Source organism: Ovis canadensis, chromosome 9 (assembly GCF_042477335.2).
Source record: "Ovis canadensis isolate MfBH-ARS-UI-01 breed Bighorn chromosome 9, ARS-UI_OviCan_v2, whole genome shotgun sequence".
Taxonomy (NCBI): domain Eukaryota; kingdom Metazoa; phylum Chordata; class Mammalia; order Artiodactyla; family Bovidae; genus Ovis; species Ovis canadensis.
The window spans coordinates 24,042,454-24,056,134 of NC_091253.1; the positions used below are offsets into that span (position 1 = coordinate 24,042,454).

Here is a 13,681-nt window from a genome sequence, read left to right on the forward strand (position 1 = left end):
AACAGGGTGTCTGTATTTCACATTAACTCTCCCAGGGTTGAGAAGAGACCTGCCTCCTTTGGGAAGATACTTTGCTACCTCAGGCAGGCTAAAGTTGCTAAGCTGACAACGTCAGGGCCTGAGCTTCACTGAGTAAGGGTCTTGGGACTGGGTGTGGCATGCAATAAACGTCCAGGGCAGCTCAACGCCAGGGATGGACACCTGGAACTTTATAGTTCAGAACAAAGGGGACTGAGTGCATACCATTCCCAGGGGATTGGTTCGGAAGCCTGTCTCTTGGGTTGCAGTTCTACAGACTGTTACGTCGGTGGCTCTAGGACGCTAAAATGCACTACTGTTTTCTGAACCATTTGGAAAGAGAAAATGCGACCATAACAGGGAACACACCATGCATTGGTAGGCACATTCAGAGATACGATGCAAAGAGGCATTTCGAAATCTGAGTCCGAAAAAAGGCGATTCTTGGTCGCAGTTTTCAACCGCAGCTCTAGAGGGAATCCGGCCGTCTGTGCCCGGCCTCGGGGTTTTCCTGCAAAGACAGAGAAACCGAGCAGCGAAGGGAAAGCGGCCGCGAGAGGCGAGGGGAGGGGCGACCTAGGATGCTAACAGGCAGGCTGAGGGCGGTGCTGGCGGCGGGGCGGGGGCGGGGCGGGGGCGGGGCGGGGCGGGGGCGGGGCGCGCCCCGCCCCGCCCCGCCCCTTCCGCGCGCCCTTCCCGGAGCGTTAACTGTTCCTCCCCGCACCGGAAGCGCGTTCCTTTTTCCTTCCACGTCGCTGGGGAAAGGGCATTTAATCGCGAGAGTTCCGTTCTCTAGAGAGCGCCTCCGCCGGCGCCTAGATCGCGCGAGACCGCGGAAGGAACCGAAGCGTGTGGCGCGCGCGGCGGCCGCGACGGGCACAAGATGGCGACGGCGACCATAGCGCTAGTAAGTGAGACCCCAGTGACCGCGGGCCGCCGCTCAGACCGCGGGAGCAGATTGTTGGCCCGGCCAGGGCGCCGAGGGTCCCTCGGAGACGTAGCGGCCGCTCCGGAGCCCAGCGCGAGCCTCTGCGGCCTTCGGTCGCGCGGGGCGGGGGCGGGACGGGCGCGAGGGGAGGGGGCCGGCCTGCGGCCGCAGCTTCCGGCCCGCAGACTGCAACTTCCGGCAGCCGGCGCGGGAGCACCTGGCGTGGCTGTGACCCGCGGTGCGGCTGATGTTGATGGGGGTGGGGGGGCGGCCGTGCCGTGTGGCGAGCCGGGTCTCTTCACGGTGAAGTCGGGCGGGGCCAGACGGTAGTCGTTCTCCTCTGCCGACGTTGTGAGCCTCTATCCCCGACTTGAAGGCGGAGCACCGTGGAACCGTGGCGTCTCCCCCTCCAGCGTGTAGGGGCCTCAGGGCGGGCCTGTAGGACGGGATCGGGCCTGGTGAGGAGGGAGGCCTTCGCTTCTTGAGTACACAGCTGTGAATGGGCTCTCTGCTGATGCCCACCGGAGAAGAGGTCTCCAGCCAGCAGGGATTCCGTCCTGCAACCCCTACTCAGGAAGGGAAGACGAGGCCTCTCATTACATCTCTCGTTACACGTATCCTGAGCGGTTACATTGTCCCAAGCGCTATGCGAGGGCTTGGGAGAGCAGTAGGGAACAAGAGACAGTCTTGCCCTGTTCCGCCGTCTGCTGGGCACTGGAGACCAGTTTCCACTCAGGGTGCCTGAGGTGTTAGGGCGGTGCAGACATCTCTCCTGCCTTGCTTAGTGCTCAGCCGCATGGAGTGCTAAGCACGAATGGACAGCCTCTCCTCACACAGCACTTCCTTGGGGAAGTCTCTCTTCACTCTTCCTCCTCCCAGACTTGTGCCGCTGAGTCCCCTCAGGGACCCTCACAGGCAACTTCATCCCTTTATTTACCTACCTCTCCCCAGCTCAGTCTAATGGATGGGGTGTGTTTGAGAGGCGTGTGGCTGGAGGTTGGACTGATGGGGGAGATCTGAGGGTCAGTGGGCGTACTTCGGCTGCCTCCCTCAGGCTCTGATGGCCAGAGAGGGGGCGAACCTGTCTCACTGGGGCAGAAGCTGACTCCCAGTGAGAAAGCGGCCCCAAGCTATGAGGGGCCTGGTGTGTGATTCTCAGATCTGGCTAACTTCACTGTCCTCTTTGTGCCATATCCTGCTTCCTGCTGAAGCCACAGGAGCAACCACCTTTGTGACAGGGGCATTAGAAGAGAGGTGAAGGTGGAGGCTTTGGTGACTGTCTAAGTCACCAGAGTTTTAAGATGATGGAGAGGGAGGCTTGAAGACAAGGACCAAAACTCCTGGGAAGGTGTAGAAGGAGCAGAGACCAGTGAGAGTGGAGGCCTCGTGTCCCCGAGCACCCCCAGACCTGCATCAGCACCACACCCCAGCCTTGCTCAGGGGCGCCCAGCTCAGCTGTGGCACAGGGCCAGACCTGGTGGTGTCACAGTGGGGGTGGGTGTGCGCACTGGGACTGAACCTTGGAAGCTGGGCTTTTCAACAAGGGTCTTCACTGCCCGTCTGAATCCTCTTCAGGAGGTTAATGCTGCTGCTCCTAGGTCACTTCAGGCGTGTCTGACTCTGTGCGACCCCATAGACAGCAGCCCACCAGGCTCCTCTGTCCCTGGGATTCTCCAGACAAGAATACTGGAATGGGTTGCCATTTCCTTCTCCATTGCACGCATGCATGCTAAGTCGCTTCAGTCATGTCCAACTCTGCCACTCTATGGACAGCAGCCCTCCAGGTTCTGTCCACAGGATTCTCTAGGCAAGAATACTGGAGTGGGTTGTCATTTCCTTCTCCACAGGAGGTTTATGAATGTATGTTAATATGCATATGCAAACTGTAAAGACCCAGACTTACCTTATCAGCTTGTGGGAATGAGGTCGAGTCTGTGGCCTCACACATTCCTCTTCTAACCTTTCGAATGAATAGGTTTCTAGAAGGGTCACCGGTTCCCTGCAGTGCTTCAGGGGCATAGCAAAGGCTTCTCCTCCGTCTCTTGGTCTGTGCCTGCTGAGGAGTGCTGGTTTGCTGTCCTAAGCTGTGGTTTTGGCTCTTGCGGGAGGTGGGGTGAGTGGCGCTGGACTTGGCGGACAGTGATCTCTGGGGGTAAGAACCCAGGAAGGTACAGAAGAGCCTCTTCTAACTTTTGTGTGCCTTCCCCCTGGTCACTGCAGAAACAGGCCACGGGCCCTTCCTCTGACACCTGGGCTCACTCCTCCTTGGGACCATGGTCCTGGGAGTTGCATCTGGCAAGAGCACTGGATTCCCTCACCTTCCCAGAGGTGAAAGTGCTTGTTTTCCTCCTGTGGGTCCTAGCCTGCCTGTCAGCTCACTGAGAAGCTGTCTGTGCTGCTGTGGCCTTGGGGCCCTCACACTCCCTCTCTCCCACCCTGTGCTTGGTTTTCTCCTTAGGGCTTGTGCTACAGAAGTAACCTCGTGTCGGGGCTGGCTAGCATGTCTCTTGTCTTGCATTTCTTGCATCCACAGTGCCCCACACAGAACCTGCCTGCGCTGTGGATAGCATGGTGCCACGTGAAGGGGACTGACCAGATGGAGGCAGCGTCCTGCACAAGTCCTGCTGTGGGGACTTGACTCTGGATATTTTAATAACACACACACACACAAAAATCACTGAAACCTGTGGATCACTGGCCACGTGCAGGAATTAATTGCCTTACGTATTGTATGTGGAGTTGGCCAGAGTTGGCCACTCGCTGAATCTTCTTGCCTGCCCCAGGAGACAGGCCTGACGAGCCTGAAGCCTGGAGGCGTTAAGTAATTACTTGATTTTTCTGGTTTTCTAATGGAAGTGATCCTTTTGCCCTGGGCTATTGATTAGTGGCAGTGTAGGGGTTTGGGCCCCAGAATCTTGGGGCTGCACTGCACCCCACCCCACCACACACACTGTGTACAGCCCGCACTACGCACACCCTCCCCCACCCCACACACATCTGTCAGAGGGAGTTTGCACCCCTTGAGGCACTGCTGCCTGGTGCTGGGGTGCTTTGTGACTGTGGCCTGCTGTAATCACAGCTGGAGGATAGTGTAAGACTAGCTGTAATGATGAAGGGCAGTTTACTCTGAGCTTTCTTAGCATCTGCCTAGAATAGAGCCCTAGGCTCTGTGGGATGAATTCCCTGGGGTCGGCTGTCCTTTGTGAGTCCCAGGTGGACTGAATTTCCCTGCGAAGCCTCTTCTGAGCCGTCTCTGGTCTCAGCACTGTCCTGGTTCCTGTAGGCTGCTGCACTTATTTGGGTGATTAGGAAATCATCTATACATGTGCCCTCAAGTTGATCTAATTCACAGAGGTCTGATTACATGCCCAGACCTGAAGTTACCTCTTGTTGGGGTTTTGTGAGGCAGCCTCTGCTCTGGTGTGTTCTGGAGGCTGCCAGCGCACTTGGAGCAAAGCCAGACCCTCTCCCCAGATGCCAAGCACCCACTGGGTAGCACCTCTATCAGAAGGGGCCCCGTTTCCTTTCTCTCTCACTGGAGCATGGTTTCATGGCTTACAGCAGTGATCCGATTTCAGAGGGGTTCCAGGGAAGGAGCAGTGCTGGGTTGGCCACAGCGTCCACGCCCACTGGCCACATCTCTAGTGCAGTCAGGCTTGTGCTGCTGTCTTTCCTGAGGCTGGAGCACCTGAGACATGCTCTGGCCAGGTCAGCCCAGCCTTTCTTTAGCTTTGTGCTTGGCGCCTTGAGGGTGGGCAGGGCTGTCGCCTGTGTCCTAGATGTGTGGGGGTCTCACGCTTGAGTTGGGAGTGGGTTCCTGCTGTGTGGTTTCTGAGATGGTGGCGAAGTCTCAGGGCCCTTCCGCTAAGACCCTCACTTCCATGATGTTGCCCACCTTCTTCCATTGGGCTGGCTTCACACTAAGTTCTCCTTGGCCCCTTGAGATGTGGCCAAACTGTCACTTGCCCTGAGTTAGACAGCCCTGGACAATGTGCAGGGGGTGGAAGCATAGGGGAGGCCTACAGAGGCAGCCCCGCAGCCCGGCCTGCCAGTCAGAGCCATCTTCAGGAGGGGCCTCAGGACCGAGACTGAGGTGTGGGCTGGCCCAGTGTGTGTGCAGGCTGCTAGCGAGGTGCCTCTGTCCACCTCTGGAGGGGAGAGGGCTACCGGTGGTCCTGGTCGTCTTTTCCTGTGTGGCCAGAGGGCTGCTCTTGACCGAGGAGTGAGTGCCTTTTGTTGAGCGGGGGGCAGGAGCACAGCTCAGCTCTCCACACTGTCTCTTTCTGAGGACTTACTGCCAGCCTGGGGCTGCCCCAGCCTCTGCTCTGGTTTCTCCCGGCCAGCCCCTTGGGCCTGGGCCCTGGGCAGCGGCAGGTGTGCTGGAGGAGCGGAGCGGGCAGGGCGAGGCGTGGAGGGGCAGCTGCAGGAAGGCCCGGGGCCAGGTCAGAGCTGGCTCCTTGCTGGTCCTCGCGGAGCCCAGCTCTTAACCAGGGAAGACGAGCGAGGGCCCGGGCGGCTGGGTCTTGTGAATGTTGTCACATCGTCTCCTTCCTGCCTGCAGCAGGTCAATGGCCAGCAAGGAGGGGGGTCCGAGCCGGCGGCGGCGGCAGTGGTGGCAGCGGGAGACAAATGGAAACCTCCACAGGTACTGCCCTTAAGCGTTCTTGCCCTCAGGCCCGCCCGCCTGCCTGCCCGCCCGCCCGCCTGCCCGCCTGCCTGCCTGCGCGTCCCTGGGCCCAGAGAGACCTGGCTGGGGGTGGGAGCGGGAGGAGCCCCAGGGATTCTGCCTTCTGGGCAGAGACCCTGCCTTGCCCCCTTGCCACCCGGCCTCCCTCCTGGCTCCAGCCACCTCCTCTTTGCATCCACTTGGTGTCCTCGCCTCACGTGTCTTCAGATCCCAGGCAGATGGTGGCTGTGGTCAGGTGGGCCTGAACCTTGGGCGATGCGTGCCTTTCACTGCCGGTGTCATACAGGAGGGTGGATGTGTCGTTCAGAATGTGCAGGGTGGTGCTAAGAGCCAGAAATAGAGTTTCCCTTCAGATCTCTAAGTAAAACATGAACGCGGACCCCTGTGCAGGTCAGAGCACAGGTCTGGGGCCTCGACTTCAGGGTTGGCCTGGAGGGTCTCAGCCAGTGCTGATCGCCAGACCCGTGGGGTGGGGGTGGAGGGCTGGACCTTGCTGTCCTCGGGTAAGAAGGTTCTTTGTGCTTCTGCATGGCAGTGCCTGCCTCCAGAGGGCTGGGCAGGGCCTCAGCAGAGTGGCCTGTGGGTTGTTGGGGCCGGGTGCCCAGCATGCCTGGGGAGGGCTGTGGTATGCAGCCTGGATCCTGGGAAGCTATGAGGGCTGAAGCTGATGGGCAGGGGGGCCAGGGTGTCCCTCTAGCCAGCCCTTCCCGACCCTGGCTGGCTATGTAGCCAGCCATTGGTTGTTAGGAGAAGGGCTTTTTGTTTCTCAAGACAAAGAGGAGATTGAGAAGTTTCTGAGGGGCTGAGGGGGGCTGGCATTGATCACCATGGTGACGGCCTGCTCTGGAGCCGTGGCCCCGGCCCTCGTCCTCTTTCCCACTGAGAAGAACTGGGCTCAGGGCCGGCGGGCAGGCCGAGAGGACCGCCGTGCAGGGGCCAGACTGCACTGCCAGAGGAGGGGCTGCCAGGGCTTCCCGCCCTTCGACCCTGTGCTAGAAACCTAGCACTGCAGCTGGTCAGGAGGGTGCTTCTTGGGGTCTGGGTCGCCAGCCCCTTCCTGCCGCCTTTGTGCCTCTCTTTGTGGTTGCCTGGCACTCCTGTGCTGGGGGCCTGCCTCTTGTCCCTGCTGTTCCTCTTGAGGCTTCATGCTGGGGTTGGAGAATCCCCAGTCCGGACGGTTGCTGGCCACCCAGCGCCTGGTGACTAGACAGGTGTGCTCCGAGCCTCCGCACACACGCTCCTGCCACTCCCACGGCTGTGTCCTTCCCCTGCCAGCAGCTTAGAAATGCCTTGCAGTAGGGGGCATGCCTGCACTCCTTGTAGCACCCGCCCTGGCCCACAGCGGGCTGGGCCTGCCACCGCCAGAACATCTCCTCATTCCTGTGCTCACCCAGCGTGTTGGCGGGTGTCTGTTTCTGTTCCCTCACGGTGGGCCTGTTTCTGGCTTCTCTTGCCAGGGTGCTAAGCACAGCCCAGGGAGCAGTTTGGTGAAGTGGGCTGGGAGAGCAAGTCCAGGTCTCCGGTTGGTGTGCAGGGATGGGGGGCCACCACCTGCAGCTGTGCTGGGAGGGCGGCGCCTCCCAGACTTGCTCTTTTGAGTGGTCCCTAGAACTGGTCCTGAGTAGGGAAGCCAAGTCTGTGGCCGTGAGATGATGCTGGGGGCTTGGGTGCCAGGCGGCCCAAGAGCAGGGCATCCCAGAACATCCAGAGAGCCCTGGCCCTCCCCTTGTCTGGGAGGCCAGTGTTAGCCAGCTCTCCTGTGCAACTTGAGCCGGAGGTTCTGGGGTCGGGCTTGTCATGAGGGCTGGGCTCTCTCACTGCTCATTGCTTGTCTTGGTGACTCCAGAGGGGCCTGGGTCCTGCAGCTGCTCTGGGTGGGCCAAGGGCCCCAGCGTGCCTGTCTATTTTGGTGTGTGTCTTAGCAGTGGGTCCTGGAGGAGACAGGTTTGGGACAGCCACTGGGCTGTTGGACCCATGTCTGCCCCAGGCAGGAGACAGTCCGTCCCTGGGAACGGGCTGAGCTGCAGGCCTCGCACAGTGGTCGGGCAGAGGGCAGGGTGGGCCTGGGGCCACGGGAGGGCCGGCGGGGACTTGCTCTCAGCCATCTCCCTGCTCCCATCTGCAGGGGACAGACTCCATCAAGATGGAGAACGGGCAGGGCACAGCCGCGAAGCTGGGACTGCCTCCCTTGACGCCCGAGCAGCAGGAGGCCCTCCAGAAGGTGAGCGCGTCCCTCCTGGGGCTCCACTGCAGGGGACCCCTTCGAGGGCGGAGGAAGGCCCGTCTCCCCACAGGCGGGCCCCCCAGTGCTCCTCACTGCCTTCTCTTGCAGGCCAAGAAGTACGCCATGGAGCAGAGCATCAAGAGCGTGCTGGTGAAGCAGACCATCGCCCACCAGCAGCAGCAGCTTACCAACCTGCAGGTGAGCCACCCTCCCGCCCGCCACCCCGCCACCGCTCTCCTACTCTCGTGCCTGCGGCCATCCCCGCGAGGTGTTGTGGTGCTCCGTTTCTCAAGGACTCCTTGGGACCCCCGGGTTCCTCCCTAAGGCACGAGTGGCCCAGCCCTACCCACCTGTTGAGAGCCCACAGCCCCTGCCAACCCTCTTCTGTAGCCCTGCGCCCCCGCCCTTCCCCAGTAGGCTCCTCTTCTCGGACTTCAGACTGTGGCCATGGGTCACCCCCAAGCCGTGTGCCCGGCTGTGAGGCTGATGGTGTAGCCCCGAGGGGCGTTTCTCCCCACTCCCACGGCCTCGGATAAGAGCGGTCAGGCCCCCGCCCCTGCAGTGAGTCCAGTCCAGCGGCTCGGGGCCCAGGATTGAGAGGACAGGCTGGACACGCCTCCCCAGGGCCCTGCTCTAGGGTTGTGGCCAGAGGCGGCCGTGGCCATGGGGGAAGAGGACAGGGTGAAGCCGACAGGCCTGGGCCTCGAGCCTCCCGCACCCCGCCCAGCCCGCAAAATGTTCACGCTGCCGGGGGTGCCTGGCTCTTGACTGTGCTCCGTCCGCTCCTCCCCTCCCTCCCCCTCCTCCTCCTCCTGCTCCTTCCCCTTCCTTCTTGCCCCTGCCGGCCAGGCTGCGGGGCGGGGCACCTGGGGCTCTGAGGCCCCCCTGGGCAGGTGCCGGTGGCCGGCCAGGTGCCCGGCAGTGTGGGAAGGCAGGCGGGCCTCCTGGCAGGGCGGGGACTCCGGGCCTTGCCGCTGTCTGCGTGAGGTGTGACGAGAGCGGAGACTGCTCGGCTCCAACAGACTGAACTCTGTCTTTACTGTCTTTCAGATGGCAGCAGTGACAATGGGCTTTGGAGATCCTCTCTCACCTTTGCAATCGGTCAATAGACATGCTCACTTCTTCCGGGGCTCATGTCCTTAGTCAGGGCTAGAGGGGGGCAGTGCGCCCATGTGCTGGGGACCTTGCTCCCCGTGGCCGGCCCTGCCCGCCAGCTCAGGACGCGCGCAGCAGAGCGCCAGGCGCGGCGGGGCCAGTGGTGTGGGGGGCACCCACCCCGGGACCGCCCCTGGGGAGGCCTGCATCTGCTCTGAGGGCCCGCCTTAAAACTAACCGGCCAGGTAACTGCAGAGGGCAGCCGGCCAGGAGGGCAGCTGCCCGCGCCAGGCCCCCCGCACCCGTGCCGCCTGCACACATCGGGTGTGCCACCAGGCGTCCAGCTCCTCCGGGCTCCAGGCTGCTCGGGCTCCTGGCTGGGGTCAGGCGCCCGAGGAGAGAAGGGTCTTAACTCATGGCCCCCTCAAACCCTGGAGGGGGGACGGAGGGAGGTGGGTGGGGGTTGGGGGGACCCAAGTGAAGGAGAGAGGGAAGGAGCAGGATTGGGCCATGCTCTGCTGTCAGCAAGGGGCGGAGTCCATGCGGGCAGGGAGCAGGCGGTGGCCGTGGCCCTGGCTGCTGTCAGCAGAGGAGTGTGGGGAGGAGATGCCCCTCCCGCTCCCAGAGGCAGGCTGAGGAGGAGGCCAGGCCCCCCCCGGGAGTCTGAGGGGGAAACGTGGCCTTCCCGGGGGCCGTCCCTGGGTGTGAGTTCTTACAGGGGACACGTGGTCCTGTCCTCGGGGGCCAGACAGACCCCGTGTCCTCTCTAGGGAGTGTCTGTCTGTGGGAGCAGGTCAGGCAGAGGGCTCTGGGCACCCCACTGTTGGGGAGCCCACACTGAAGAGGAGACATGCTCCTGTCCTGGAGAACTTTGACCCCAGGGGCAGCTGGTCTCACATCTGGGGCATCTGGCGCGAGAGGGGACCTACGTGTTGGGGATGGGGGCAGTCCTTGATCTCAACAGGAAGCTTGTGGCCTCTTTGTTGGGAGCATAGTTTGAGGAGGGGGTCCTGTCTGTGGAACATGAGCCTTATTTTTAGGCTCCTCTTGGTGGGATGTGGGGGTCTGGCCAGTACTAGACCAGCTGGCATATCTGAAGAAAGAAGCTGGTCTCTGATTATGGGGAACCTCAGGAGGGTGTGGGGGTCCCCCGCTGAGGGGCTGGAGCCAGGGCCCATCTCCTTGGCCTGCCCTGGGCCTGTGGTCTCCTCCCAGTGCCCCATGGCGAGTGGCTCTGGGGCGCTGCCCGCGAGGCCTGTTGTCTGAGGTGGCTGGGTGGGAGTGTCTCCTCAAGCGACTGGGGGCCCCAGCATGGAGGCGGTGGCGCCCGCCCGCGTGGACCCCGGGGCGTCTCCTCTTGGTGGCTCTGCTCCCTCATGATGCTCCCAGGGACCAGCAGCCCTTTCTATGAGGGTTCAAGGCGCTGGGGCTGCGCGAGCGGTGCTGCCAGTCTTCTCTCCGGGGAGTCCCTGACCGGGCTCCTTACGTCCTCCCTGGGGTCTCTTCTGGGCAGTAGCTGCCCTGTCTTTGTCCCCTCTCTTGCCTCACACCAGCATCCCTGCAGCCTGGCGGCTCCCCCTTCCCTCTCTATCTGAGCGCATGGCCAGGACCCTGGGAGGACCTCCCAGCCCACCCAGGTGCCCGGCCCCAGAGTGGAGGGCTTGCAGTCCTGCCTTCCGACCAGCTGTCAGCTGTGCTGTCAGTCTGCCCGGGACCTGGGTGGGCCAGGGTGTGTCCACTTCCTGCCTTCAGGCCTGACTCTCCTTCCTGGGCTGGGGTCTTGCCGACCCCCGCCACCCTGACTGCAGGGGCGGATCCTGCACCACACCACCGCGTGGGGAGCCCTCCCCACAGCGGAGCAGGAAGGGGAGGGGTGGGCCAGGAGGGGAAGGGGCTGCCCAGTGTCTCGCCACCCCTCACAGGCCAGTGGCTCTGTCTCCCCTTGTTCCTGCTCCAGATGGCGGCTCAGCGGCAGCGGGCACTGGCCATCATGTGCCGGGTCTACGTGGGCTCCATCTACTACGAGCTCGGGGAGGACACCATCCGCCAGGCATTCGCCCCCTTTGGGCCCATCAAGAGCATCGACATGTCCTGGGACTCTGTCACCATGAAGCACAAGGTGAGGGTCTGTCTGCTACCTCGCCCCGGCCCTGCACTCTCCTGGTCTAACTGCACATTCCTATGTCCAGGGCTTTGCGTTTGTGGAGTATGAAGTCCCAGAAGCCGCCCAGCTGGCCTTGGAGCAGATGAATTCCGTGATGCTGGGAGGCAGGAACATCAAGGTGAGGGCTGGGGAGGGGACCTTGGGGCCATTGTGCAGCGTGTTCTGTGTCCGGATAGCCAGCCTAGACTGACTGGGGGCTCTTTGTCTCCTGTCTCTTCCCCAGGTGGGCAGACCCAGCAACATAGGGCAGGCTCAGCCCATCATAGACCAGCTGGCCGAGGAGGCGCGAGCCTTCAACCGCATCTACGTGGCTTCCGTGCACCAGGACCTCTCGGATGATGACATCAAGAGCGTGTTTGAGGCCTTTGGCAAGATCAAATCCTGCACACTGGCTCGGGACCCCACGACTGGCAAGCACAAGGGCTATGGCTTCATTGGTGAGTTTGGGAAGGTGGGGGTGGGGTGAAGCCCCCTCCCCCCACACCCCAGCCCCAAGGCTGGCCCTCACTGCACTCCTGCTCTGCAGAATATGAGAAAGCCCAATCGTCCCAGGATGCCGTGTCTTCCATGAACCTTTTTGACCTGGGGGGCCAGTACTTGCGGGTGGGCAAGGCTGTCACACCCCCCATGCCCCTGCTTACACCGGCCACACCTGGAGGCCTCCCGCCGGCTGCTGCCGTGGCCGCAGCTGCAGCCACAGCCAAGATTACAGCTCAGGTAAGGATTGGTGCCATTGTGTGGTTCAGTAGTAGGCACTGGGACCACTGGTCCTATGGGGACTGGCCCTTTTAGTGGTCTTGAGTGGAGGCAGCCAGATCTGGGACTAAGCACAGTGGTCTTCTTGGTTGCAGGAAGCAGTGGCTGGAGCAGCGGTACTGGGTACTCTAGCCACTCCTGGACTGGTGTCCCCTGCACTGACTCTGGCCCAGCCCCTGGGGGCTCTACCCCAGGCTGTCATGGCTGCCCAGGCCCCAGGAGTCATCACAGGTGAGCCTGGGTGGGTCAAGGTTTCCCTCCTTCCACTGCTGCTCTTCTGGGCTTGATGCCTTCAGCTGTCCTTAATGAGCTGCTTCGCCCCGGGGCCCCCTGTGCCCCAGGGCAGTTAGCTATGCTCCTTCCTGGGAATGGAGGGAGGTGGGGGAAGTGACTGCTGACTTGGTGGGTTTGCTGCAGGTGTGACCCCGGCCCGGCCTCCCATTCCGGTCACCATCCCCTCTGTGGGTGTGGTGAATCCCATCCTGGCCAGCCCTCCAACGCTTGGTCTCCTGGAGCCCAAGAAGGAGAAGGAGGAGGAGGAGCTGTTTCCTGAGTCGGAGCGACCAGAGATGCTGAGTGAGCAGGAGCACATGAGCATCTCAGGAAGTAGCGCCCGCCACATGGTGATGCAAAAGCTTCTCCGCAAGCAGGAGGTGGGCCACCGGGGTCGGTGGGGTGGAGCAGGGCGGGCCGGGGCTGTCCAGCCAACCACAGCTCTCAGCTGTCCCCCCCACAGTCCACAGTGATGGTTCTGCGCAACATGGTGGACCCCAAGGACATCGATGATGACCTGGAAGGGGAGGTGACTGAGGAGTGTGGCAAGTTCGGTGCTGTCAACCGTGTCATCATCTACCAAGAGAAGCAGGGCGAGGAGGAGGACGCGGAGATCATTGTCAAGATTTTTGTGGAGTTTTCCGTAGCCTCTGAGACTCACAAGGCCATCCAGGCCCTCAATGGGCGCTGGTTTGCTGGCCGCAAGGTGGTGGCTGAAGTGTATGACCAGGAGCGTTTTGATAACAGTGACCTCTCTGCATGACCTCGGCCCCATTCCCTGGACTCGCACTTTTTCCTTGTTTCCTCTGGGTTTTATAGAGTGATTCAATGGTATCTCGGGCCCGGCTGCCCAGCCTGTGGATAAAGGTGCAGGTGCTGCTGGCCCTGACCGTCCCTGACTGACAGTGGTCTTGTGCTTATTGGCTCCTGGGGCGGGGGTGCAGGTGCGGGGCAGGGCGAGCACCCAGGAAGCACAGAGGCAGTAAGCCTTGGCGGTCAGAGACCTGAACACCGCAAGGAATGCATTTGCCGGGTTCAGCAGGAGCTGCTTGGTTCTTTGGTGCCCGCACGGGGTAGCCATGAACCGTAGGGGTGGCCTTCCTGCTGTGCGGGGCTCTACTATCACATGCTCAGGTAGTGTTGCAAGAAGGCTGACCGAGAGAGTCTCCGAAGTCCTGGGACACGCAGTCCAATAGGCAAATAAATACGAGCACAGCCTGGGCCTGTCGCCCTACCCTCGGGGAGCCACGTCCCTGTGGGAGGGGCAGCAGGCGGGATCTCTGGGTCGTGAGGCTAAGGCGGGGACGGGGGGCCGGTGGGGAGGTGCAGGGCGGTGCTGGAGGAAAGGCAGGAAACCTAGCCTCTGGTTAGGGCGCTGGCCGTAGGGAGCGCAGGTTTTGAGCGGACTTCAGCTCCCACCGTCCTTTGCGCCAGGGGCGACTCGAGCTTCCCGACAGGCTGTGCGCGGCGCCGCTACGGGTACTCAGAGGCACCGGCGCCGCAGGGCCTTGTGGGGGTTGCAGTTCGGGGCGGCGA

General features: G+C 62.0%; 1 protein-coding gene across 12 annotated transcripts; it reads left to right on the plus strand.

Annotated features, from left to right (window-relative positions):
• Nucleotides 1-661: 661 nt before the first annotated feature.
• On the plus strand, nucleotides 662-13,050 carry PUF60 (poly(U) binding splicing factor 60). Of its 12 annotated transcripts, none has more exons than XM_069599644.1 (12): nucleotides 667-925; nucleotides 5,508-5,591; nucleotides 7,759-7,854; nucleotides 7,966-8,055; nucleotides 8,908-8,958; nucleotides 10,910-11,071; nucleotides 11,142-11,234; nucleotides 11,340-11,553; nucleotides 11,643-11,833; nucleotides 11,968-12,103; nucleotides 12,290-12,525; nucleotides 12,609-13,050. In XM_069599644.1, exons 1-12 carry the CDS (start codon nucleotides 902-904, stop codon nucleotides 12,906-12,908), a joined length of 1,677 nt encoding a protein of 558 aa, XP_069455745.1. In that variant the 5' UTR covers nucleotides 667-901; the 3' UTR covers nucleotides 12,909-13,050. The 12 variants fall into 12 exon arrangements, with proteins under 12 accessions (XP_069455749.1, XP_069455755.1, XP_069455752.1 ...); XM_069599641.1 differs by having other exon boundaries at nucleotides 690-925; nucleotides 12,594-13,050; XM_069599645.1 differs by having other exon boundaries at nucleotides 702-925; nucleotides 5,511-5,591.
• Nucleotides 13,051-13,681: the final 631 nt, after the last annotated feature.

What these genes read in the sequence shown, in the direction of transcription:
- PUF60 (XM_069599641.1), top strand. Translation starts at nt 902, where the DNA reads ATGGCGACGGCGACCATAGCGCTA. An exon ending in CTGTCACCATGAAGCACAAG is followed by an intron (nt 11,072 to 11,141) that starts GTGAGGGTCTGT and finishes TCCTATGTCCAG; the next exon opens with GGCTTTGCGTTTGTGGAGTA. An exon ending in CAAGGGCTATGGCTTCATTG is followed by an intron (nt 11,554 to 11,642) that starts GTGAGTTTGGGA and finishes CCTGCTCTGCAG; the next exon opens with AATATGAGAAAGCCCAATCG.